This window comes from Aythya marila (genome assembly GCF_965140915.1).
Source record: "Aythya marila genome assembly, chromosome: 26".
NCBI classification, from domain to species: domain Eukaryota; kingdom Metazoa; phylum Chordata; class Aves; order Anseriformes; family Anatidae; genus Aythya; species Aythya marila.
In genome coordinates this window covers 423,803-450,511 of record NC_139067.1, presented here as the reverse complement: position 1 = coordinate 450,511, position 26,709 = coordinate 423,803, and the positions used below count along the sequence as shown (strand labels likewise).

General features: G+C 46.7%; 1 protein-coding gene across 1 annotated transcript; it reads left to right on the top strand.

Annotated features, from left to right (window-relative positions):
• Window positions 1–404: 404 nt before the first annotated feature.
• ADAM9 (ADAM metallopeptidase domain 9) lies at window positions 405–26,621 on the top strand. Its single transcript, XM_082779601.1, has 22 exons — window positions 405–692; window positions 8,083–8,180; window positions 9,335–9,399; window positions 10,470–10,548; window positions 12,094–12,170; window positions 12,922–13,111; window positions 13,730–13,795; window positions 14,251–14,322; window positions 14,948–15,117; window positions 16,323–16,404; window positions 16,902–17,035; window positions 17,194–17,365; window positions 17,486–17,578; window positions 17,831–18,026; window positions 18,521–18,626; window positions 19,390–19,573; window positions 20,255–20,335; window positions 21,127–21,232; window positions 22,135–22,273; window positions 22,770–22,860; window positions 23,479–23,606; window positions 24,414–26,621. Exons 1-22 carry the CDS (start codon window positions 584–586, stop codon window positions 24,526–24,528), a joined length of 2,553 nt encoding a protein of 850 aa, XP_082635727.1. The 5' UTR covers window positions 405–583; the 3' UTR covers window positions 24,529–26,621.
• Window positions 26,622–26,709: the final 88 nt, after the last annotated feature.

The following is a 26,709-nucleotide window of genomic DNA, read 5'->3' as shown; positions in this document are numbered from 1 at the left end:
AGTTTTACCTCCATGTGCTTCACGTGCACAACCTAGGGTTTTTTTTGGAAGGAAAAGCCAGCAGAATAATTGTTTTGAATGAGGTGTCCGGGTGTTTCTCCCGAAACAACGGGGCTCTCCGAGCTGCGGGGTCGCTGCGTGTGCTTGAGGCTCAGCCCCTGGGCGTTTGCTCAGAGCGGGCTGGCTGCTGCCAGGCGGCTTTCAGCACCCGTGGGTGGCACAGGGCGCCCCGTTTCCAACCCCACGCTTCTAAATTTTAACCTGAGGCTCCCGTGAGCTCCCAGCGGGGCTGAGCTCCCACAGCTCCCCCTGCGCTGTTACTTTGGGGGGCACCTCCCGGGCACGGCGCTGCCTTCGGGCGGCCTCCCCTCGCCCTCACCCGCCCCGGAGCCCACCTCAGCCCCCCGAGGGCCGGTGTCCGCCCCCCAACCCCGTGTCCGCCCCCCCCGTGTCCGCCCCTTGTCCGTGGTGCTGCCGGCTGCGGGCGGAGCGGCCCCGCCCGGGGGGCGGCGCGGCGCAGGCCCGGGCCCGGCCCCATCGCAGCCCGCGGCCGGAGCTGAGCGGGCGGCCCGGGAGGGGCGAGATGCGGCCGGGGGGCGCCATGGCCGGGGCGGCGCGCAGCTGCCTCTGCCTCCTCCTCCTCCTCTTCCTCCTCCTGCTGCCGGCAGCGCCCGCGGGGCCGCAGCGAGCGGGTGAGTGCGGGGCGAGCCGCGACCCCCGGGGCGGCCGGGCCGGGCCTGCTCCTGCGGGCGGTCCCCCCGCACCCTCAGCACCGCCGGGCCGGGCCCTGACGGGGGGGTGAGGAGGGCGCCGGGGGTCGCGGGGAGGCCCCGGGGGTCGCCGAGGAGCGGCCGCTGCCGGCCCCAGCAGCCCGGGGCCCTCCCGGAGCCCTCCCGGGGCCCTCCCGGCTGGGGTCCGGCTGCGGGAGGTGTTGGGGTGCTGGGGGTGCTGCTAAGGGGTGGTTCCGTGCTCAGGGCATCCCACTGCAGGCGGCTGTCCTGGAGCCGGCAGCCACACGCCGTGCTGAGCGGTATCGCTCCCGGGGGGCTCTCGGCGTGGCGCTGAGCCCCCCGTTTCTCGCCTGGCACCCGGCGTGTTGTCGGCAGGGGCTGCGAGCTGCCAGCCAGGCAAATCCCGGCTCGGGCAGGTGGCCGGGGGCTGGCTGTGGAGGCAGGGCCCTGCGTGGGCACCGCGAGGGGCAAAGCTCACGGCACATCCCCGTGGGCTGGATGTGTGTGTGCGCAATGGGCCCGCGCTGTCCGGAGGGTCAAGGCTTCGTCCCTGCCCAGGGTGAGGAAGGAAACGCAGGGCACTGGAGCCACGGGTGGTGTGTGGGCAGCGCGTCCCAGCTCATAACGCCAGCTCTGTCCCGAAAGATCCCAGAGCCCGGCTGTCTCAGCTCGGGGCACGACCACGAGGCCAGAACCTGGCACCTGTGCCCGTTCCTGCAGCGTTTGGGCTGGGATGTGAGGGCTTTGGGGGCTCCCCAAGGAAGAGGGGTGTGAGGCAGAAAGGGGCTGTTACCGGAACCTGCTAATTGAAAATTCCTGAATGGACGTAATGGCACGGGGATGCGTAGCCCTAGGGGATCTGTGTGTGTTGTAGTTTTTCCCTTCCTGTTTGTGTCTGTGGGAGGTGTCAGCATTTGCCTGGGTAAGTTCATAAAAAAGCAATCTGACACAGCAATAGGCAGGGGTTTTGCCTTCTGCCTCCCATTTCTTCCCCAATTCTTGGTGTAACATACTTATCGGAATGGTCTAGCCGCACTTTATCGGTTTTTAAAGGAATTTTTAAAGTGTCTGAATACTTTGGTTTGAGTTTTCTGAGGAGATGCAATGTTTGCTTAAGATAATGCTTTTGTTCAGCTCACAAGAAACACAGCGCGGCCTCACCCGTATTTCAACAGATCTGGGACAATCATTCAGCAGAGTAAAGAGGTTTTTGTGGTTATTTCCTCTGAGTGAAGAATAAAAAGAGGAAAAACCTCAGTGTAGCTAATGTTGGAGCTTGTAGTGCTTTGCGTGTGGAGAGAGGAAGTTTAAAACACAACTTTGTAGTGTTTGCACGTCTCGAGCATTCTCATTTCTTAAGATTAAAAAAAAAAAAAAAAAGTTTATTTGCTCAACTCCACTGAGCTCTGTGATTGAATTCGTCCTGCATGGTTTCCTTTGGTGACCAAATGTAAAGATAGTGACATCCCTGAAAAGAAGCGTTCCCACGAGCCTCCGCCGTGTGAGAAGAGTCGGCCCCTGCAGCTGGAGGAGGTGAGCGGGCGCTGCCCTCGGAGCCAGCACCGGGGGAATCGTCTCCCACCCTCGGGCAGCGCGGCTTTGCTCAGTTTGTCACTGTAAAATGAGGGGCCAGGCTGGAGAGGATGTTAGTGGCAATACCAGAGAAGAAGACCGATGGTCCCTTTGCGGAAGGAGGGTGGCTGCTGTCCTGCAGACAGATGAGAGCGTGGCTTCAGAAAGGGCAGAGGGAATACCAAGAGTCTAGACAGGAAACCCTTACAGCAGAGGTCGGGGTTTTGGTGGGAGGGAGGTGAGAACATTGCTGGAAACGCTGCTGTAGGAGAGCTCAGTGTCATCGTTAACTTCCCACACCGCTAGTAAAATACCAGGAGAAATCCCATTAACCATTCTTGTCTAGTTTAGCGTGAAGTGTTTCAGGTGAGCAGCAAATCAAGTGCATGACTGTTTCTCTTGCCATGATAGCAGGTCGTGTTTTCCTTCTAAGAAGGCAGTGACACCAGGAGACCTGCATGGTCTGAAAAACGTAGAGCAAGGGAGGGAGATGTGAAGAGAAGCTCCGGGCAGGAATGCCCTGCAGCAGGACGGCATGCCCCACGTCTCCAGGTGCTTTGGAGATGGAGCACGACCGTGGACGTGCAGGGCACGCTGTAGTCTTTGAGGCGTCAGAGGAACCAGAACTGCTGGCTTCCTACGAAATGTTCCTATATTTTTGCAGTAGATTTGTTGGCTTGCTGCTTTGTGTGAAGCTCTAAATATTTTTAAGTGGACTTGGATAATATTTACATAGTGCAAGTGAAGGAGTTTCTTGCTTCCAGTAATTTCAAGAATAAATCTTAACTGCAGCTGTCATCTTGGAGCGAAGGTCAGCTGCACATAAACGTGCCTTCCCCGGGATGTGATCGGCTGAAGAATTACACAGAAGAAGTAACTGATGGCTGGCTACCGTTCCGGATGGACGTTTTAATCCCCTTCACAGAATTTTCTCCTCAAACAGTTGCTGCTTGGCAAAGTCCTTTATGGTGTTTATAATGGGGTACAGAGGACGCATGTGGAATCTGCAGTGATGCCCCTCCAGTCAGAGGGGATTCGAGCTCCTCAGACAGGGATCAGTAGCGCAGGTAACGCGGGCACGTGAGAGGAATACCTGGCAGGAAGGTGCAGCTCTGGGAGGACAGGTGCAAAGTGTTCTTCCGAGGTGGAAATTATTGTCTGCACATGAGTGGGGCGCAGGAGCATGTTGGCAGGGAGGGGAATGAGCCTTGGAGTAAGTCAAACTACCAGTGAATCACCCAGGCTGCTTGGTGTGGAAAAGAATAAACCTGTGCAGGCAGATAACCATACGGAGCTGTCCTTCACAAAGTGTCTGAAGCTTGGTACTCGTGAGGCCTCGGTGGCACCCCGTGTCCTGTTCTGGTTCCCTTTTTGGGGTAGGTGCAGTGTGACTGGAGAGCCTGGAGCCCTAGGAGGTGTGCTCCACGAGGGACCGCTGAAAGAGCGGGGTTTACTTCCCTAGGGGAAAGGAGAGGGGAAAATGACAACAAATGGTGCAAATACAACAGCCGTGCAGACAGATGGAAGGGCAGGGACCCGACCCCTCCGCTGGGGGTGGGTGTGCGGCCGAAACCCCAGCGAGGGGGAGCTGCCGGGCATTGGGCAGGGTGGGAGGCAGGAAGGGGGCTGGAGCTCTGTGCTGGAGCTCTGCGTAACCGTCAGGTGATGGTGCGGTTGACCTCATCTGTTAATTGCAATCAATTAGAGCACAGTGGTTAGCGCAGTCGGCATATCTAATGCGTTAGCAATGTGTGTCTTTTGATTCAGTCTCAGTTGTGTGCATGCTTAAACTCAGTGCTGTTAACTGATACTCTTGCTTTGGTATGGCTGTGACCACACCTTTACAGGAAAATGGCTGAGAATTGCCAGGATGGGTGCAGGCGCTGGATGAATCCAAAGCAAGTGTCAGCTTTTGCCGTGCTTCTGTGTGAAAGTGAGTTCTTTCCTGTCTCAGTGGGAAACCTTCCACTCCCACGCAGGGGCTCAGTAAGTGGCAGATAGAAGCGTGTGGCTACACTGGCAGTCCTCTGTGGCGTTCGCTGATGGAAAGCTGTACACAAATCTGGGGAGGATCAGAGGAATTGCAGCGTTTTGCTCCTTGTGAAGATGGATGCTGTCTGTCAGCAGTCACAATGCTGAAAGCAGCAGGGGATCCGAAAGGGGTGCTGAGCAGAAACCTGGCCATGCAGCCATCGCTGGCATTTGGAGCGTGGCAGTGCCCGGAGGTGCTGCAGGTGGGATGGCTTTGGAGGTTGCTTCCCCATCACCTGACCTCCTTTTTCTCTTTCTCCTCCTCTTCTTCCTCCTCCTCGGTGCAGGAGAAGGCTTGTGGGTTCCTCATCCTGGCTGCCCATAGTCTGAGCTGGTCACCTGCTGAGTGAGCTTGGCGTTGGGGAATGAGTTCTGCGGTGCAATAAGCTGCAGTCTGAACTTCCCTGAGTTTTCTTTTTTTTTCCTTCCATGGAAGAGGACGCCTTTGTGCTCACCTGAAGGGCTGGGCAGGAGGTACTGTAACGGCTGGGCCGTGCCTCTGTAGGCACAGCGAGGTGCGGGGAGGCAGGGCATGCAGCTTGGCCTCCGGGCATCGATCTCACCTGTCGGGGAATAAACGCCCCGCCAGCTTCCCTCAGTGTCTGAAAAGCCACAACAGCTCGGATTCATTTCACTGGTTTTCAAGCTCCCACGTGAGGAGCATGCACGGCATTCTTACTGCGGGTTCAGGGCGGGGAAGGTGATTCACGTCTTCCTGATAACTACGGCAGTCCTTAATGAGACAAGATAAACACACAGGATGCAGTTGCTTTTCCCTGCTTGGAAGTAACTTCAGCTGGTGCCCAGGCCTGAGCGATAAGAAGTACGGCGGTGGTGAGCAGTAGCTGTCAAGATTTGGGCTCCTCTCTAAGAAGAAGCCAGTCGGGTCCCACAGCAGCGAGCCTTGAGGGCAGGAGGAGGATTTAGGGGCAGGGCTCTCTTCGCGTGCTTTAATTGCTGAGCCGTTGCGTTTGCCCCTTGTGTCTGATTACTGAATAACCAGTCAGATGCTCCTCTTGAGGCTTGCTAATGAGTGAAATCTTACATGGGCAGCCAGCATGGAAGTGCTTCCGTATGAAGTTGGGGTAAAGGCGATGGAGGTAACTGCTGGAATGGGGGCTTTTGTTCTGGGAGGCCCCGCTGGTGGAGTCTGTGCTTCCAGACAGAGCAGGGAGGTTTTGTCCTAATGAGAATCCCACAAAGCAAACTTTTGTCTGTCCTGTAACGAAGTGGGCTCGTCAACCTAATCTGTACTACAGCATGGGAAGAAAAAGGGTGTTTTTGCCAGAAGAGGAAGGAGAACTGAGAGTTAAAGGGAAAAGGATTTGCACTGAGTTCCAGCTTCTAACGTGAGCCTTGCTGTACTCCTTCCATCCACTGAGATGAGAAGCAAGGAGCTGCCTTCCTCCTCCTGTGCTTGAGCTTGTTCTAGCAGGAGGAGACAAACACACCTCCCTCTGATACAGACAACAAGGGGAAGGGGAAGGCATTGCACCTGAAATCAAGCCCCAGGCTGGCAGTGGGGAAGTGAGGAAAGGAAAGCAGAGGTGTCAGAAATCCCTGAGACCTGAGGGCGATGCTCCTTCGCCGCTGCTTCTCTGCGACGCAGCCTCCCGGGCTTGCCCTCCTCCCAGAAGTTCCTCCCCGAGGTTCCTCCCCGAGCTGTGTGTGCTGATTCACGCCTCTGTGTGCAGCATCCAAGCTGCTTTTGGGGAGGCGTGCGGCTTTCTGAGCGCTGCGGGGACCAGCGGGGCCCTGGTGTTTCTGTAGGCTGCGTCCCGAGAGATCCCCCAAAAGTCTCGCAGCGTCTCGTGCCCCCTTCAGTAACCACCGAGGTGAAGCAGCGACGTGTGAGAGCCTGGGACAGGATGTGAACAGAACCGGGTGGCTGGAAGTGACAGAGGGAGAGAGGTGACTCGCCAGAGCGCACTGCGGTGGCTCATCTTGGGGAAGGAAGCAGCCCTTCCCTCTGCTGTTCTCAGGCCAAGGAAGCGTTGCCACTGTACTTGCTGTAGCCTCTGAACTACAGTTCAAGAGCTATTTTCAGGAAGCGTCCCTGATTATGTTTTCCCACACTTCTCCAATGATCACAGAAATGAACCAAAGTTCCGCTGCCATGTGCGCGCTGTGCCTGCTGCTTGGTGGGAGGCAGCGTGGCTCTGCCCGTGCTGATGTGACAAAACTGCAGTGTTACAAACAGCACGCAGTAATGCATACGGCTGTGTTCCCCAAGCAGGTGTGTGCTTGCGCTGCAGCCTATGAGAAACTGGAAGCCATCTAACTGCTTTTGCTTCCTCACTGGGATCCTGGTGGGAAGAGCACGGAGATGATGGGCGTAGCGTTCCCCGCTGCGCTGGCGGTGTCAGTGCAAGGCCTGGCTATTGCAAAGTGCACTCTTGGTGTCAGACATAAAAGCATTTGTGGGCTCCTAAGGGATCTCCAGCTAATTTTGCTGACTGTGATAAATCAAAATCAGTCTGTCCTGCTGTAAATTCTGCTTTTCAGCTGCTGCTTTGCATGCTGCTTTTGTGCAAAGCTCCGCCGAAGAGAGGTGCATCCTTCGCAAAAATGAAATCAGCCCAATCTGTGCCTCAGGCTGAGAGATGCTGAGCTTGAGAAGGGAAAAGGTACCAGAAAGGAGGCTGTAGGAGGACGAGGGGCTCACCCCAGAAGCAGGAACACTTCCCTGTCTTCTCTTTAGCCTCCTGCTGGTGCGGTAAGCTCGTGGTCGCAGCGAGGAGTGCGGCTGCTCCCTTCCCCTGCCTTTGGCTCGGAAGGCCCACGCGGTGCTGCGAGCTGAGCTCACCCACCCGTGGCTGTGAGCTCGCAGGAGGCTGCTCCTCGTCCGTGGGCCGGGCACAGGGGCAGTGCCTGTGGGTTGGGAAGGTAACTTAGGTGTGCACTAAACTCCTGTCTGCACGTCCATGCGGAGCAGGTGCTGGAAAACCTGGTGGCTCATGCAGCACGGTAGAGTTTTGGTTGCTCTCTGCTCCATCAGGTGATCTGTCTGTTGCATATGCAAATTGTTCATACAGTAATCTGCAAAAGGCTTTTTTTTTGCATGTATTTGTTTCACCCCGCTTGTTTTTATAAGGTGCTTAAGTGCTCTCTAAGAACATAATGAGCAGCCCTGGCGTTCTGTCAGCAGCTCGGCAGTGGCGTGCAGGGCTGAGGGCGTGACGCTGAGCTCTGCTGGCCTCCAGCACGGCGTTGGAAGCCCAGGATCTGCTGGAGCCCCTGGGAGCAGAGCTGGAGAGGCTCTGGAGCCCAGCTGGTGTGTTTCTGCAGCCTGGGAGACCTGGATTTGACACTGCCTTTCTTTCTGTCCTTGAGCGAGTTATCTCTGTGCTGACCTCCTTGATGTGCTCTGATTTCTGCTAATGGAATGTGAGATAGACACCTGTAAGGGAGTAACTGACCCGTGAAGCTTTCAATTCAACGTGTTCTGCTCAGCTCGGTTGTGTGGCCTTTCCCAGGGCAGCCCACGAGTGCCGTGCTCTGAGCCACACTGAGTCCTGCGTGTGTTGGGCCTGGGACTTTGTGTGTTTGGGTGTGGAGCTCCAGGGCTGTGCTGCACAAAGGCTGTGGTGGGGTCTGCCCGGTGCCGTGCACCTGCACAGAGCTCCGGGGGTCTGCCTGCCTCCTCCCTGCCCAAGGGAAAGAGCTTTTCTTCCTGCTGCCTCATCCTTCCGACTGCTTTGTTTCCTTACGTGGACTAATCTGCTGGCGTTTCTCTCTTGCTCTTTAGGTTTCCAGGAAATTTCTGAGTTGTCCTCCTATGAAGTTATAATCCCACAGAGGTTAGGAAGAGAACGGCGAGAGGCCTCCAATGTCTCCTCGGTGCAGGTACGGGGCAGTATTGACCCAGCTGGGGGCTGGGGTAGACACCTCCAGGGGCGCTTTCCAGCCTGTATTGTCCTGCTGTAATCACATAACTAAAGACTGCATGCCTCAAGGTATTGGGGTTAGACCAAATGTTTTTAGTCATGGATTTTATAAGCCTTGGCAGAGTTTAATATTCAGAAAAATGCCTTGCAGTTTATTGCTGTTGATGGCTAGTACTCTTGCTGTGATATTTAATGTAGTGATCAGGCGATTCAGCTTACCCACGTAATGTGTAAGGACCCTCGTTGCTGTGCATAGCACTTGGCTGACGCAGGGCTGTGGAGGTACTGGCACACTGAATGCTCAGTGGTAAAACAGTGCTGTCCTCTTCCAGCTGTAACTAAGAGTTTTTTCTGTGAAAGTCTTGTTATAAACAAGGAATGTGAAAACCACAAAGCTATTTCGAAATAGCTTTCTTCATGTGACTTTTCCCCAGCTACGCAGGAAAAGATGCCACGTTCTGGAGGTAGGGACGATTAGAAAATAGGCTTTAGGCTCACACACCCTGCTTACTTCTGCTCTGGTTCAACCAGCAAGATTTAACAAAGTGCGGTGTCTGTGTGTCTGGCAGTTTGCTTGTGTGGATATGCCATGTAGAATCAGCGTGGTTTGTGTTGGAAGGAACCTTTAAAGATCATCTAGTTCAACCCCCTGCCTTGGGTGAGAACGCGTATGGACACAGCAGCCATCAATTCTTTGGGATCTCTGGGAACCAGAGCAAACTCAGATGGCTGAGGCCAGGTTCTCATTGCAGTCTTGTCAGCACAGCGAGGTCGGTCAGGAGCACAACAAACACCCGGCCCCCTGCCCAGCATCGTGGTACCAGCCAGCAGCACCACAAGAGGAGCAGCCGAGGTCAGCAGAGCTCCACATCCTTCAAGGAAGCAGTTTAAATTTTGTTGCATCTCCCACAGGGACTTTGCTGCTAAGGCCGTGTCTGTGAAGGCTAACGGGACAGACCGCTCCTGAGCTGTGGAAGGTGTCAGTAGTGATCTGAATGCTTGTACCCATCGTAGTAGCTTGCAGAGGCTGTTTCTGCCAAACTTTTGGTGCTGTTGAAGAACATTTTGTTCATTAACATAATTAAAATGCAACTTTTTCTTTTTTACGTTCAGGACAAGGTGTCGTACGCTATTGAGATAGAGGGGAAAGAATACACAATTCATCTAGAAAAGAACAAGTAAGTGATGAATTTCTTGATTACTAAATTCCAACTGTTCTGTCCAAATAACAGGTTGGCAGGTAGCATGCTAGTTTTGATTGCTGAGGTTCATGAGAAAGGCAGTTACAAATTAACTCTGAGAAATCTGCAGAGAAAGGCAGCGAAAGTGGGTTGAGCCACATTGTCCTGGCTATCAGCCAGCAATGTTGTTGAGCTCCTGCGACACTGGTGATCCTCTTGCAGTGAAGGAAGTAGTTTGCTCAAAGGGGATCTGGGGAATCATTGAAATAACTCTCCATTCACATCTAAAAATAAACAAACTGAGTTACGTTTCAAGTAAATATTTCTGCTTTCCTTTGGGTTTTGTTTATTGTTTCAGGTTTTTTTCCCTGTCTCAGTAGCACAAGACTACTAACAAGTGAGGAAGCGAACTTCATCTCCCAGCTCTTAGTATCTGTAACTTACAGAGAACATAGATGTTGTCTGTCTTGCTTTTAATTTTTAAAGGGCTACTTGAGCAACAGCAGGTTACCATACATCAGGCTGTTTCCCGTGTAAAACTGCCTTCATAATGGAAGAGACATAACTGTCTAAACAGAAGGCCACAGAGATCTGTCTGCCATTTGCCAATCTCCTGACCCTCAGGAACGTGGGAATTCACCTACACTTGCACCTCTGGATTTACGAGTACGGGTCAGCTGTCTTAATCATAGGAGACTTTCCCAATACACTTTCTTCCAAAACTGGGGATGTCATAATCAGCCACCCGAGTGCTGTGCCTTTTTTTTTTCTGTGTGAAAGCTGGTGAGCTGCTAGCACCATCTAAAGACTTTTGATGCTTGTTCTGCTTACCCAGGGTGAGGTGTTTGATTTGTTTTCATTAACGGTTCCACCATTGTGATATCTTGGATTTTGCTGCAGAAGTTCACAATTTTTTAGTTATTTTTTTTTTTTCCCTTTTGAATGATACATTTAATTATAATTTACATACATGTGACACTTAATTAGGATCATCTTGCTACCTACTGTAGCATTATGGTTATGTCATAATTTTCCTCTTTCCTCTCTTCTACTCTCTTTCCTTTCAGAGAACTGCTGCCCAAAGATTTCACAGTTTATACATATAGTAAGGAGGGGAAGTTGCAATCTGAATATCCAGATGTCCAGGTAGGACTTCTTCCTTTTTATACCTTTCCTGAAGGTGTCTTGAACATTGAGCATCAAGACCTGCAGCAGAACTGGGGGTTACCTGAGGCCTAGGGAAAGCTTTTCCTTTTGCACACAGTGGTCTTCCAGATTGGTCAGCTGCTGACCCATCTTTTTGGTTTTATGAGGCACTGTGTTAGTGACTCTTAAGAAGCTCCAAGGGCTGACAGCCTAGCCATCAGTCCAGACGTTTGGGAGCTACTGGAAGGGGCGGAGGACCTCTGAGAGGGACATTATATGCGTAGTGTTGGAGTTATTTCACTGAAAATGTTTGCAGCCCTCTTCAGTAAGAGCAGACTGCCTGCTAGGTTGCCATTGAAAATTTAATTACTTCTGTAGAACAAGAATAAATAGAAAGTAGCAGCTTTTGCAATACAAAAAGCATGAAAGCGTTTCTAATGGCTTCACTCTTCTTACATACCAGCATTGTTCCTTTGAAAGGGAAGTGTTAGTCATATATGATTCATGGGATCTTGTTTTTGAAAATAGAGCACCTGAACTGACTATTTACTTCCTATAAAAAAATGATTGAGAGAAAAAATGTTTTTTCTGCACAAGGTTACAGAAGTTACGGTGACCCTGAAGGATTATTGCACGCCTCAGCATTGAGTGCTGAAAGAACAGGCAATGTAACCTGCCTGACCCCTATAGTAACATTCAAAAATGCAATTGCCAGAGAAAACTGAATGCATTTGCCATGTATTACCCTATTTTCAAATTTCCAGAATGTCTAATACAGAGGATAAAAAGGAGCTATTGTGTCTGCTCAGGGCTGATGGGGGATGTTCTGTGCTTTTGAGAAGTTTAGGCAGCACAGTGCCTTGGCGAGGATAGCAGGTGTTGGCCCTTTTCTTGCTAGAGGGAGGCTACATGCAGGCCAAACCTTCTCCAAAACTGTTTTTTTCAAAGTCTGAATGATGATTTGGCCCAAATCAGTAGGGAGGGGCTAGCCTCAAAATATTTGAGGCAGGGTGGAGGACAGAACTGCAGAGAAGGATGGCTTAGTGTCAAAGCTAAGAAATCCAGTCGCTAGATAACGCCTCTGAGCCCTGCCTGTCAGTATTGCTGCACGTTAACAGTGTCAGCTCGGAATCTGGCTTCAGGTAGAAGGACTGAGTGGGCGAGTGGGATTTTAAACTCAGATCTAATGAACTACTGGCTGTATCGAGTTGTGAAGAGCGCATTCTTCACAGAATAGGATTCAGACTGGGTTCCTACCTCCCTATACATCTGACAGCTTGATTAGCTTCTGTTATAGAAGTCCTTGTGGCACCAAGGCATGGGAGGAAGTTTAGGTGTGTGCTGGAGAAGGAAATGCTGTTATGTTGTGGTAGTGCCAGAGGCAAGTTAGAGGCTGTAGACTATAGGTACTTTAAACGTTATGTTGTCAACTTGCAGCCACTGCGGGTCAGTGGCAGGCATGGCAATTTACGTGCTCAGGGGTCGCACTGGGTGTGCAGAAATGCATGGAATATGCCTGTAATATGCCATTGTTTTCCCACGCAGGATCACTGCCATTACCAGGGATACGTGGAGGGGATCCTGGATTCTGTTGTTGCTGTCAGCACTTGCTCGGGGCTCAGGTAGCAGAACTCATCTTTTGTGCTGCAGTTGTCACGTGAGGCTCACGGTTCATTTAACCTGAAACAAAAATTCTTTCTCTGTTTTTAACTACTGTTCAGCCAGATGGGTATTCATGGACTGGGGCTGAGCTGCAATAGCGTGTATCTTTATGTAGTCTTTCTGCAGTATCGTTTGTTCAGGTGGAGGTAACAGATATTTCCACTAGCTTTAAATATAAGCTAATGCAATTCGGTATCAGTACAGAAAGCCATTTGTTGACACAATTTTTGCCTTATTTGATTTGATGGTCATTATGAAGAACTATACTCAGTGCAAAAGTGTAAAGTGTTATACCATTCTGCAAATTTTTTAGAATTGCACTTTAGCTTATGCACTTCGAATGTGATTGAAAATTCTTTTTGTGTTAATTTCCATACCTTTTGTGCTAATTTCCATATCTTTTGGGACTTCATTTTGATGCAGCAGCGTGCCAGACACAAAAGCAGTGATAATAATGGAGCTACATTTTTTCTGCATGTGATTTAATTTCTCAGGCATTGCAGACTGATGGAAACGTTTAATTTGCTGTATTTGTGAGGGCTGTGTTCAGCCTTTAAGTGAAGCGTACTGTTTTGCAAGGACAAAGAGGACAGAGATACAGTTATTCCTTCAGTTATCAAAGAACAACTGTTTCTTTTTCTTTTACTGTAAAAATCTGCATAGTTATTGTGTGTTTAATGAAAAAACTTCTTGAACATCACCATATTTTAGGGGGTTGGTGACCATAGAGAACATCACCTATGGGATTGAGCCCATGGATTCGTCCTCTGGCTCCAAACACATTTTATACCCATTGGATAATGTGAAGAAAGAGCCCACAACATGTGGAGTAACCACCGAAGGCCATGAAAGGGAACATGCAGGGGAAAATCACCATCCCAGTATGACTCAGCTGCTGCGAGTAAGTGCACCACTGTTTTCTCCATAGTCCCCTATAATGGATTTTGTGAATGTTCAGCTAAGAATATGGAAGCAGCTTACTGGATTTCCTGGGGTTTAGCACATACCTAAAGGTTTCTGATCCAGAGGGTTTTCTACTCTGCTGGAAAATGCAGTTGTCGCAACAAAGCAGTTGCAATTTTCTTCTGCGTCTGCACAGAGCAGTGAGAGTTCAGTGGCTGGCTAGATTATTCATTGACAGAGCTTTCAGGGGCTTTTAAAGGCAGGAACAGTACCATTATTGGAGAGGCTCATTATCAAAGTATTACATCATAAGCCGGCAGAATATTGTGTTTAGTCCATTCTCCTAACCATCAGTCTAGCAGTTAGGTGTGAATGTCCCCTTTGCTGTTTAAAGACTGGCTATATGGGAACACAGATGCTCAATTTTAGTGTAAAATGCTGTAGAGAAATTGTCATTGCTTTGGATTGCACTTCTTGCTTTTGGCTAGTTTTCAACTTGGCGGAGTGACTCTTAAACCACTAGTTGTGCTAAGTGAGATATGACAATATAATATTTCTTGTTGTTACTTACTTCTGAGTTAATAAACTTGAAATTATCCAAAACCTTTTTCCCCAGAGAAAAAGAGCCGTCCTACATCAAACAAGATACGTGGAGCTATTCATAGTTGTGGATAAAGAAAAGGTAGGGATTGTGTATTGCTTTCTATTCCTTCTCCCAGGGAGATGACTTGAAAAGCCCCCAGTCTCCGTTATTCCCAAATGGGCTGTTGAAAGACAATGACACTTTAGACAAGGTTATGCAAAAATGTTAACCTATAACTGAATAAATATGTCCTCTGTGATACTTCTCAAGAAAACAGTAAACTCTCAGACACGGAGAGTTTCTATCTGCAAAGGAATTAATGGTAGGAAAACATATGGCAAAAATTGCCTTTCCTGTTCTCTATTGGTTATTGAAACGCTCAGTAACAGCAATGAAGATGCTGTTTTCTTGATAAGCAGAGGTTCAACTTTGTATCTTTTAAGCAGGAGATTGGGAGCCTGGCAGGAGTAATTTTTGTTATTAGTCTTAAAATGTTTTATTCGTTTTTCTTATTTTTTTTCTTCTTTTCATGACCAAGTTTATTTATCTTGCAGTTTGAAGATTTTGGGAAAAGTGAAACAGAAGTAAGAGAACACATGGTGCAGCTGGCAAACTTCCTTGATAGTGTAAGTTACAGACACGCTGACCTTAAGGAGGAATGACAGCATGTGCAACAGCCCTTCAGCTCTGTTTATGTTTATAAACTTCCACCTTGGAGTTTGTTCTCTTACCACTTTAGAGAGAATGAAATAAAGGTTTTTGTCAAGCTAGGAACTAAACCTGTTCCAACGTGTCATCACTATGAAAGCTTTTTTCCTGCCCTAAATTCATCTGCAGTTATACTTGAGAATGAACTTAGGGAACTGTTATAACCTGTGACATAGTGACAGGACAGGTTATTGCTGTCCTTGTGTATGTAACCTTTAGGTTAGAGAAAAAGCATATCTTTCAACTTGACTGTTTCAGATGATATTTGTCAGGATTTAGAATACTTTTTATTTGTGTCTTGGATTTCCTTGTAGTATGGCCACTGTGGCATTTAAGCGTTGATTCTTTAGCTAATTAAAATGTAACTTACCGGGAAAATGCATCCCGTTCATTTGAACGGTGTGCTTAATTTAAAAAAGGAAGTGGAAAAAGTGTGTGTGGGGAAAAGTAGGTTCTCACAGTTAGATACGTAACACAAAACCACTTGTTCTTATCTGAAGGTCTTCAGAAATATTTCTCCTTATTTTATTTTTTCTTCCCCAGATGTACGTAATGTTGAACATCCGCATTGTACTGGTTGGCCTGGAGATCTGGAAGTACGAAAACATCATCAGTACAGACGGAGGTGCTGGTGATGTGCTGGCAAACTTTGTACAGTGGCGAGAGAAGAATCTTGTTTTGCGACGGAGACATGACAGTGCCCAGTTTGTTCTGTGAGTCGAGGTTCCTTCCCTTTGGCTTTTAAGAAGCTTATTCTATTCCTGTCGGCTTAGCTGTGCTCTAGCATCAAAAGTAGCTGTTTTCTGGCAGAGTATCGAATGCAATCTGCTGTGTTTTATGGGAAAACACTCCAAGTCAACTTACGGATTTTAAGGTTTCTGTGGTCCTTGAATGTCCTCCGTGACAGATACATTCCTAAATTTATTTTCTCGTTCCACATCTCCTGCAATGTTATATTTTTGTATTGTGTAAAGCTTGTAATCAGATAATCCTTTGTCAGGATTGTACACTGTTCAGACTTGTAATGTAGGGCTTTTTTGCTTGGAAGTGAGCATTAGCCTGGTGCTGAGCATTGCATCTGCACGGAGTAAAAGCTGTTTCTGCAGTTGGTATCCAGAAACCGGCTGCGCAGTTTGAGCTTTGCCGCGTGACATTAATCTGTCTGTTCCTGTTGCCTGAAGCAAGCACAGAATTTGCAGGACGCGTGCCCCCGTGCACTTCCTGCCCCTGCAGATAGCACAGGACTTAGGAAGCCACTACCCAAAGTACAAAGGAGGGCAGAGGCGAGAGCACTGCTTTGCACGGGGGCAGCTGCCCGATCTGCCCTGCCACAAAGCAGTAGCTCCCCTTCCTGCAGGGCAGCAGGAGCTCAGAGCCTCTTCTCCACCGAGGCAAAGCACCACTGGTCAGGTTATGAGGGCAAGATGGCTGAGAAAAGTACTTTTAAAAATTGTTTTGTATGAAGTAAAATGTGGTTTGTTACACTTAAGCTTTAAGATCTATGTAGAAAAAAAATAAGATAGTAATGAAAAGGAAGTCAGCAAGGAAAGGAACCTATGTTTGGCAATAGTAGAAAGGCAGTTAATGGCCAATTTAAACACATGATTGTAAGGGTGGAGAACTTAGCTTTTCATGTTTAAAAGGAATATGTGGGAGAGGCTGACTCTCTGCAATCTCTTAATTCAATTTAAAAGAAAAAAATGAACAGAAAGATAAAGCTGAAGTAGTACCTTCATACCCAAAATAAACAGTAGCACTTGTAGCAGCGTTCCTCCCATTTGCTAGCATGTGAAAGCTGAAAAGCCAGTGTTTTGTGCCCAGGGGCTACTGAGTGGCTGTATGGATGGGCTGTATTATTGACAGACAGTATTATGTTGTCTGTATGATTATATTTCTCCTTTTCTCTCACTGACTGCAGGAAGAAGGGATTTGGTGGCACTGCTGGAATGGCCTATGTTGGAACAGTGTGCTCCAAGAGCCACGCAGGAGGCATTAATGTGGTGAGATATCTTTAGTAATGCTGTGAGTATGAATGAGATAAATAAATTGCACTCCACACGTCTTCCTGGAAGTACAGAATCTTTAACAACACAGCTGCAGTGGCTTAATGGGGGCTTTCGTGGTGTCACAGTTTCTGGCAATGCCATGATACCTGGGTCACAACTCTTCTGCTGTCTTTTGCATCCTCTGATTAGCCATCCTTCTCCTCAGCATGCAGTGCTCATGAGGAAGGGACAGGATTTCTCTGCTGATGTTTTAAGCACCCATGTTGTAGAAGTATGTGGGAGCTGTGAGCATTTATCTCAGATCTGTCCCCTGCCGGTGTCTGCTTGACATCTGCAGCTGTGCCATTCTGTGGAACAGTGCTGGTTGGTTGCCCTCTTATGTGAAATTCCAGAGCATTAGTGAGCTGCATTGACTTCTTGGCACATAAGGAAGCACTGACTTTCTCAATATAAAAGCGTCCGCTAACTTCCTCTGTTTTGCTCATGTGCAGTTTGGAAAAATCAGCATACAGATGTTTGCATCGATTATGGCTCATGAACTGGGACATAACCTGGGGATGAACCATGATGACGAAAGAGTCTGTCACTGCGGAGCAAGCAGTTGCATTATGAGCTCTGGGGCATCGTAAGTAACTGAGGAAAGGGGAGGCAATTCCAGGCTGTCAAATCTCCCTGTGTATATGCTTAGTTTTTACAAGTCACAGGAAAGCAAATACGATGCTTGTTCTACAACAAGCATGTGGATTGACATGGTGTAAAGATATGCTCATGTTCTCTGTACAGGGGATCAAGGAACTTCAGCAGCTGCAGTGCGGAAGACTTTGAGAAGCTAACTCTCAACAAAGGTGGAAGCTGCCTGCTCAACGTTCCCAAGCCTGATGAAACCTATAGTGTCCCATACTGTGGGAACAGGCTGGTAGATGTAGGGGAGGAGTGTGACTGTGGTTCGCCAAAGGTTGGTAGCTTGCACGTTTACAAATGCTGCCTGGGTAGCCTTGCATGCCCCTCACTGGAGAGCAGCCTGTGGCTGGCTGAGGGTGTGATTTCCTGACATTCACAGAACTTCTGTTTTCAGGAATGTGAAAGTGATCCTTGCTGTGAGCCAGGTACTTGTAGGCTCCGATCTGGTGCTGCATGCGCTTACGGTGACTGCTGTAAAAACTGCCAGGTAAGAGACTGAGGTGTATTATTTGGAAGCGTTCTTCAGTGGGTTTAGAAAAGGAGCGTAGGCCTAGCCAGGGCATCTGTGAGATGAGCAGCACACGCTGTGCTGGGAATTGCCCTGCACTTTTACAGCACCCCCAGAGGGCTGCAGATCAATGCCCTTTCTGTGGGGAGCACACTGTGGGTTGGGTGCATCATTCACTGCTGTGAGGTTTATATTTTCTGATAGTTTCTCCTCCCCAAACTCTCTCTTTAGCTCCTTCCTGGAGGAACTGAGTGTCGGGCGAGTAACAATGAGTGTGACCTACCAGAGTACTGCAACGGCACATCCCAGTTCTGCCAGCCAGACTTCACTGTTCAGAACGGTCACCCGTGCCACAACGAGGAAGCCTACTGTTACAATGGTGTTTGCCAGTACTACGATGCACAGTGTCAGGATATCTTCGGCTCAAGTGAGGAAGAGCACAGTATTACAGTTTTTCTAGGAGACGTAGTTAAAAGAAAACACTGAGCTTATTTAAAATGTTTCATTGTTTTCCTGTAACAATGACCAGATGGCTCTGGCAAAGGATTTGTGGCTTTACCTTCACACCTTTTTCCTTTGTTGCAATTAATGCTGTGCTGGTGATTCAAGTAGTAGTTTTCTGAGCATTCCTATTACAGTGAGGCTTCTGGTTTATAGGACTTGAAGAAATAACATCCAGTCAATTATGCCATTTGATAAGTAACTTTTTTAACATTTTTTTTTTTTTTTTTAACTTGGGACCTTGTAGTGCTGACAGTTTCACTCTATCATTTTGATCAAGCTCTTGAGCTATCTGTGTTGCATGGAAAACATTAGGCATAGCAGGGTAATTGGTTTGGGGAATGGAAACATGATGATGTGAGATGTTTCTGTCTGTTTAACCTGGTTCCTCTGTCTGGGGGAATGGGCTGTTTTTTTCAGAAGCCAAAGCTGCCCCGAACATTTGTTTTGCTGAAGTGAACTCCAAGGGTGATAGATTTGGTAATTGTGGTTTCCATGGCCATGACTACAAGAAATGTTCCAGCTGGTGAGTTGAGCCTGACACATCAACAAATTCCTAAATGTATCACTGAGATTTATTTGGGTGCCACAGTGTTAACTTGGGGTTTTACAGCAGGCTCGCTGAGGGAGAGAGATGTTAAGCCATAATCTAACTTTATCAGCAATGTACGTGTCACTCAGTAACCACAGTGAGGTGGTTTAGGAAAGGTCTGAAAAAGATCTGAAATTTCTGAAGCTGTTAGTAGCACTTAACTAACTCACAGTCCCCACACCTGCATTCCTAAGCTTTGCTGGCTTTTGTTTTAGATTGTCTGGCTTTTAACTCGTGCCCTTAATAGTTGAAATGGGTTTGAATATTCAGGCAATTCTTCTGTAGCTGGGTTTTGAAGCTTTTGTGCTTGTGCTGCAATTCCTATGCATGCAGCATTCTGTTGCCTCAGGGTGTCTTTGTGTCGTGCACTCAGACTTGGGGCTATGGCAGGGAGAGTTTGTTCTACATCTGCCATCATTGATTGTTCTTATCCTGAAGTCTTTACATACAGGAAAAAGAATAGGAAATGGTCATGTTTTCTTTAATGTAAAGATCCTGGCAGCTTGCAGAAAGAACGGGTAAATCCATACCCTTCCAGCACTGAAACCAGGCCCAGCTCAATTCTGTTTGGCAGGTTGCCTCAATTTTATTTTCAAATAGTGTCTTCCAGTAGAAAGAAAAGGTCATATCTGCTTTTAGTTGTCTTCTCAGAATAAATTAGTGTCATCATTACAGTATTTGTATGTTGATGTTGTAGGAATGCCATGTGTGGGAAGCTGCAATGTGAAAATGTGAAAACTATGCCTGTTTTTGGAATTAAGCCTGCCATTATCCAAACTCCCATTAGAGGCACCACGTGCTGGGGTGTAGATTTCCAGCTAGGCTCCGATGTCCCTGATCCAGGAATGGTGAATGAAGGCACCAAATGCGGTGCTGGAAAGGTAATTAACAAGTCAAAAGTGACTACTAGTAATTTGGGTTTTAATGTGAATAAAACTTTGAGCTGCCTTGTTTTATGGGTACATATGGCCACTATTTTTTGGGGGGGAGGTGTTCACATAACTAATGCAGAACTGAGTAAGTCCATTATGTCCACACACTGCTTAGTATTGCAGTGCATGTCCAGAAAAAAATAAATCTAAAACCCCTCTCATATGTAGATGAAGCAAAAGAAAACAAATATTTTAAGAGTCAGAATCCTTCCTCCATCAGTGAGCAGGAAGAACTAGGCTTGCACAAATGCCTCTGAGAAAATTTTCAATTAAAATCAACCTAAACTAAATGTACTTGAGAAGCTTAGCACCAGTAGAGGAATGTGCGTTCCGCATCCCCATACTGCACACTGCTAATCCTTTACATTCAGACAAAAGCCTTCAAGTGAGAATTCAGACCCCATACTGAGAAACCTTTTGTAGAAGAGATGTTCCTGTGGAGTTAAGGTTTAACACACAAAAGTCCGAGACTTGCTTTGCGGTCCATGAGAACAGAGTGCCTTGAAAGCCATGTGCAGCAGAGCTATCCGAGGTGAAGCAGGCAGGCTGGGGAGCAAGGAGTGGGAAGAAGGGGTGGGTCAGTGAAAAGCCAGCATGCTTCACTTGTGTGCATCTCTTTAACTCCCCTAGATCTGTAGGCATTTCCAGTGTGTGAGTGCCTCTGTCCTGAACTATGACTGTGATGTAGAAAGGCAGTGTCACGGGCATGGGGTAAGTAGTGCAGGAGCCTCTGCTCCTACAAATAGTCCACTTAGAATGGCTGCTAAGGCTGTAAGTTTTGATACAACTGGCAGTGTTTCTATACGAGGCTCTCTGACATATATATACTTGAAAGCTCTTAAGATAATAATTTGCTGGGCAGGAGTAATTCCCACTTCCAGGATTGCTAATGTAACTTGAAACTGCATCTCACAAAAAAAGGGCAGTTGGGACAGCTAATCTTTGGAAGCTCGTCCTGAACAATGCTGTGCTTGCTCAATCATGTGAAATCTTGAATACACGTGGCCTGGCCTGGCCTGGCCAAAGACTATCTAGAATTGACATGGGAATTACTGGTTAAAGTTCTCCAGGATGAGTGATGTGGAAGGGACAGAATAGACAGTCATGGCTACAGCATGCTGCTTTTAAAAATACAGAAACATAAGTTACCAATCTGTTTATACAGACCTTTGCAAAATGAGTATTCAACTGAATATTAAAGTGCCTATTGCAGTGAGTTTTCAAAACAATTCGTCTTATTCCAGCAACTCTGTCACGGTGTATGTATAATGCTAACTATTACTCTGTATCCTAGGAGGAGAAATTCCTGAGTGCAGTGTTAGTAGTTGTTCGTATAACTTTTTTTTTAAATTTCCAAATGGGCTGTAGCAGTTGAAGACACCTTGCTGTCTTTGTGTTCTCACTATTCTTAGCCAGAAGATACTTTCTCTGGGAACATGCAGTAATAGATGGCTTCTTCCTCTGTTTTGTTTTTTATTTGTGTGTGTTTTATTTCAATATAGGTGTGCAATAACAACAGGAACTGTCACTGTGAAGCAGGCTGGGCCCCTCCTTACTGTGAGACTAAAGGCTACGGAGGAAGTCTTGACAGTGGACCTCCTTATAACGGCAAGTAGTGCGAAGGCAGCTCTGGAGCTGTGGGCCTGTCTTGCTAGGGGTGATGCTGGGCTGAGTGCAGTGCCTGATTGCTTGGAAGCAGCTCAATTCTGGTGTCTGAAGTGCTGGTGGTTGGCTGTTGACCAGGTTTCATTTGCAAGCAATACCAGTTAGGGTTTTGAGCTCAAGGTGTTGCCCTTCTTTCTTTTGGGGTGCAGTAGATCTTCAAAGAAACTGGTCTGTTTTAACTGTCTTCAGCTGATTTCTGCCAACTTGGACCAAAATCAACTTGGACTTCTCTGTATCTGAGCTGGGAAAATGGCCCTTTTTAATCTTAGATCCAAAGAAAACATGACGGTTGTCTGAGGATGCAAGACATATGCCCAAATATTTTATTTTCTGATCATCTTTTTTCAGAAATTCTCTGGTCACAGGTGGAAAAAACGTATGCTTTATGATATGCTGGGCTATAACAGCATATTGCTTTACAAAATTAATTCCTAATTTCTTTCACTCCATCACTGTGAAGATTTTGAGCTCAGCTGAAAGACAGGAAAACAGAGTTTCCTCCCTTTGATCCAATCATACCTCTGTTTACTTTACGCAAAGAGCTCAGGTTCTTAGCAATCTCTGCATTTTTATATATACCAAATTTCTCCACGACAGGCTGTGGTGCGATTCCCCAGTCTGTTATTATGCTAACACAGTATCTAGCTTCCCTCAAAAACCTCTACCATCTTATTAAAAATGGTCTTCAAGATCATTCTTGCGGTCTTAATAGTTTCTTTAGGTTTTTCTTCCATGAAGAATGGAGGGTAGTTGGAAAAAAACAATCCTGCTAAATGTTGCAATGAGTTGAGGGGTGGTAATGCTATATAATACTTTTTTCCTCTCCATCCTTTTGTCCCTATCAGACAAAGACACCTCCTTGCGGGATGGACTACTGGTATTTTTTTTCCTGGTCCTACCACTCCTTATAGCTGCTGTTCTGGCATTTGCAAGGAGAGACAGGCTGAAGAGATGGTTTAGAAGGTTAATGTCACGCTGTCATTCGTAAGTATATTCTCCTCCTTACCTTCTGCCCTTTTGAGGTAGTCCATAGACGTTTCCTTACACAAGCCAATACCAACATATGTAGGCATATTCCAGTCCCAAGATGGTCAAGCAAAGACTGCTGCACCAAATGTCATGTGTAGCTTGTCCATTGGCAATGACACAAAAGATAAATGTTTTTCTGTTCCCACAACGTATTTTTTTTCTTTTTACCATTATGTTTGAAGCCGTGTCTTTGGTGATAGGTTTTATGTTTGTTTGTTTGGGTTTTTTTTGGTTCCTATGTTTAGTACAGAGGCAAAGCAAAGCTGTCATAATCCTAAACAGAAAAAAAGGTTGTTTCTTAGCTGTGTGGCAAATACTGTCTTCCTGATGTTTGATATTTGCTAAGATACTGTAAATCCATGTAGCAAGTAAGAAGCACTCGGATTCATAGCCTACTTGGTCATTCTAACGCGTTTATATGCTCACACAGTTTATATCACTTGGATTTCAGGCCACCTCCTAGAACAGAAACAGAACCAAGAGACTACCAACACAGAGGCTTTTCACATGGCATGCCTTATTCGTCAAGAAGTGTACCCATGGTAGGGATGATCCACTTTCCATTACTTTGTCTCTAAAGTAACACATGAGGACAGTTTTTCTTTTTATTATTCTTGCACTAACAGAGGCTTCAAAGCTATTTTATTTTTTCGTTTCTGTAATCATTTTCTTTCTTTGCTAAGAAGGGAATGGAAATATTTCCTAAAGGCAGTGGAAAAGCTCCTCCGTTCTCCCCTGTTCAAGCACTATGGGTTTCTCTTACAGATTTTTTTGGCTTGGTGGGCAGTTTACCTGCTCTGCTACCCCCTCATCCTTACACTGGAAGCACTCATTCCACCTGGGGAGTGGAGCACTCCTTCCCACCTCCTTGACCTCCCTCCTTTGCAGACCTGTTCTGTCTCTGAGTGCGATAACCAGTCAAAGCACTGCTGCTAAACAAACCAAACACTTGTCAAGATCAGCCCTTCTATTTTTTCCAGAAAGCAGTACTCTTCAGACTGCTGTTGCTTCTTTCTACTGAGCTTCTTGGAAGGAAAGAGTAACTCTGACATTTCCAGATCTGTTTGCAAGAGGTCTTAAATGTCAACTAAATAATGAAACAAATATTTCAATTTCCTAACTATAAATCTGTGACTGTTCTTGTAATGTTTCCTTCATAGGATATGGAACCAAATACCTTCCCTGTGCCATCTTACCCAGTTAACCAGCATCCTCAGCAGGCTTACCACCAGTCCTACTACCCGTCTCCACAATACCAGGCAGCACAGCCACAGAAGCTGCCAACAAGGTTGGTCTGAGTTATTGCAAATACATCAGCACAATTGGTAGTAGTTATATAGCTTGTCACTGCCTTCATCTGTGTGTTAGGGTATTTCATCATGTGTTATATGCATGCAGAACAGACCTATTATTGAAGAAAGTTTCTCCTTCATTTCACACTTCAGAACTGAAGCGCTATTACCCGTAACATTCATTTTACACGTTGTCAGAGCTAGATTTTGATTAACAGGTTTCAGAATGCTTTTCTGGGGCTAGATTAGCCCTGCATGCAGGTGAAGAAAGTGCCTCTCAAAGGACATAGTTTAAAAGGAAATTACTCAAAAATCTGGCATCTCTCTGATTCATAAATATTATTGCCAAGTACAGGATCATTTCTTAATTAACTTTGAATAGGTTTGCTTTATTTTTCATTTTACTTTTGAATTGTATTTCTAAGATCTTAATGCCCGTGCTGTAAAATATGCTTATCCAGAAAGTACAGTGCATCAAGAGAGGAGAGGGAGTATTTTAAAATAGCTTGCATTGGTGAGAAACTTGTGGGGGTCTTTGAACTGTTTTGGGAAAAATTGTAAATTGAAACTGTGGGAAGAAATACAGGCAGTGGACAGAAGAGTTTGACCATGAGGAGTTTGAAATGAGCCTTAGCTCTGGGAGATGGGTGTGCTAGAAGCAGTGTAGCTGGAGAGGGGGGAGTCTCTGCCATCGGCCTTGGGGCATGCTTGTGCAAAGCAAGAGGAAGAAGAGGCAGCTTTACTGTGTGTGTTTTTAGACGTAGTCATCTGAACTCACAACGGCTTCTCTGTCCCCCTTGTAGGCCACCTCCTCCGCAACAGAAATGTGTACCTCAGGGACCTCTTCCATCACAGCAGAAATGTTTACCTCAGGGACATTATTTTCCTTCTCGACCGGCACCTTTGCCTCCCAAATAGCTTTTGGCTTCTTTGAGGCCTTCACGTGAGCTGACCTGTTCGCTGAAGCAAAGCTGAAATTGCATTTATCCGTCTTGCATCGAGTGGCCCATGGTAATCCCAGAAAGCCTTCCTTCTGCAGCCTTGGATAAGGCAAATGAGATATTGAAACAAGGAATGTAAAACTTTAAACTAAATACCTCTACCAAAGCTACAAGAACTGAAAACATCAAACCTGTTTTTAGCTCTGTCTGAGTATTGTGGCTTTGTAAACTGCAGCAGGGCTGCCCAGCTGGAAGTGGAGCAGTCTGCAGTTAATTAATCTTTAAAGTACAGCACTTAGGAGTTGCTTTTTGTTTCCCAATTTCTGTGGTGAGCCCTAATAATGAAATTATTTGTTGTCGTCTTTCCAAATGTACAGTGAAGAATTAAAGTAACCCATACTAGTATCAAATCAAGGAAATCTGGCCGATTAATTTAAAACTTACTTTGCACGGACTGGAAACTGCTACCCATTTACACATAAATGGCACAAGCGGAATAAGGTATCAGTGTACTTTATCAGAGGAAGATAAATATATTGTAAACATGTTTATGCATGTATATATGTTTATTGATGTGTAATAATGCACTTAAATTCTTAATTTCATGCTGACTGACACTAAGCTGTACTATATGAACATTAAGTTTAATTTAATGTTTTAAAATTAGTAATTGTGAGTTGCTAAATGAGAATCCTGCACTAACTTCCACTAATACCATGAATGGGCAAGGAAAATAAAGGTACGAAAAGACACGGCCATATTTTGTTTTTAAAAAACCAGAGTGCTCTCAGGTTTTAAACCGGGTCTAGAGACTACAAAGGAATCTCTGCAGAACACTGAGAAGCAAAAAATGTGTATCTGCTTAGACCACCTGAGCTTCTCCGTGCACTTTAGACAGGAGCCTGTTGACTAATGCGAGTTTGTCACCTAATCTTCAAACCCTTTTAACGTCAGTCAGGATGCTTATATAGGCTAACTTGCAGTACCTTGTACTGCCGTCAGTTTCTGCAGCATTGACTAAACCAGGTTTTAATACTGCTTCTGAAAAGGAGTGTTTAGCACTTGGTGTGTGAGCAGAGGAGGTCTGTTAGTTGTGATACAGTTGTGCTGTAAGTAGAAACTGAATGATGGTGGTGATGAAGAGAAGTCCATTGCACAACCTTGCTAAATCTGAAGGAAACACTGAAAAGCGTGCTTGGCTTTCTCACTTTGTGCTAGCCACTGAGTACAAACGCGCTCTGTAAAGATCCCCCATAATATTGCCAAAAAAATCTTTTCCTTTGTATATACATATATAAATATATATATAGTGTTTGCATTTGCAGTAATAAAATACTTGAACTCTTGTGGTTTCCCATAAACTTAGACTAAGATTTATAACACTATTAAAATACGTAAAATGTCAGCTAAGGTATCACCAGACTTATCTGTGGGGGTCTTCTTTTTGTTCCAAGATAATCACTTCCTACTTTTTGTTGTATTCTACTCAGTTTGGGCTGTCTGTAAGTACCTAGCTTTGCTGTTTGTAAGGCGATGTCTGGCCGAGCCCCTTGAGGTAGCTCACAACAGTGGCCAGGTTCGCTGGGTGTGTTTGGGAGGAGGGAGCCCAAGTCACAGAGTAATCCTGGAGGAAGACGTACTTAACTGAGTTTAAAGCCGTACGTGTGAACTAAAACTATGCTGAAAATGGTGCCTTCTAATAGCTAAGTTTTTATACTTCGGTGTGCACGTTAGCAATACTTGCAGGGCGGAGGTCTAGGGCAACGAACGTGCAGTTTTTAGAAACAGTTCTACGGAAAGGAAATCGCTCATATTTTAAATGTATTAAATACTGAGTATGACTACTGACTTTTTTAAAGTGTACACTCATCCCTGTCACCTGATCAGGTTTGAAGGAGCGGGAAATGTTGTTCATGTCCCATACTCATTTAAAACGTTGCACTGGGAGCAACATCACCTGTTTCTGTGCGCCTCCGGGACCGCGCCGCGTGCCAGTTTTGTAGCGTTTGGGTGCAACGAAAGGGCTGTTACCGAAACCCTTTGTAAGAAACGAGCAATAAAGATGCCAGTTTTGTACAAAAGCGCTCTTGTCTGCCCCTGCTTTCCCGGTGCAGGAACGGTCCCCAACGGCCACGGCGTGGGGCGGTTCCTGGTGGGG

Excerpts from the sequence above, each read along its gene's own strand:
- ADAM9 (XM_082779601.1), top strand. The coding sequence starts at position 584 with ATGCGGCCGGGGGGCGCCATGGCCGGGGCGGCGCGCAGCTGCCTCTGC. Across the intron at positions 8,181-9,334 it reads CCAATGTCTCCTCGGTGCAG|GACAAGGTGTCGTACGCTAT; the intron begins GTACGGGGCAGT and ends TTTTACGTTCAG. Across the intron at positions 18,627-19,389 it reads TACAAGAAATGTTCCAGCTG|GAATGCCATGTGTGGGAAGC; the intron begins GTGAGTTGAGCC and ends TTGATGTTGTAG.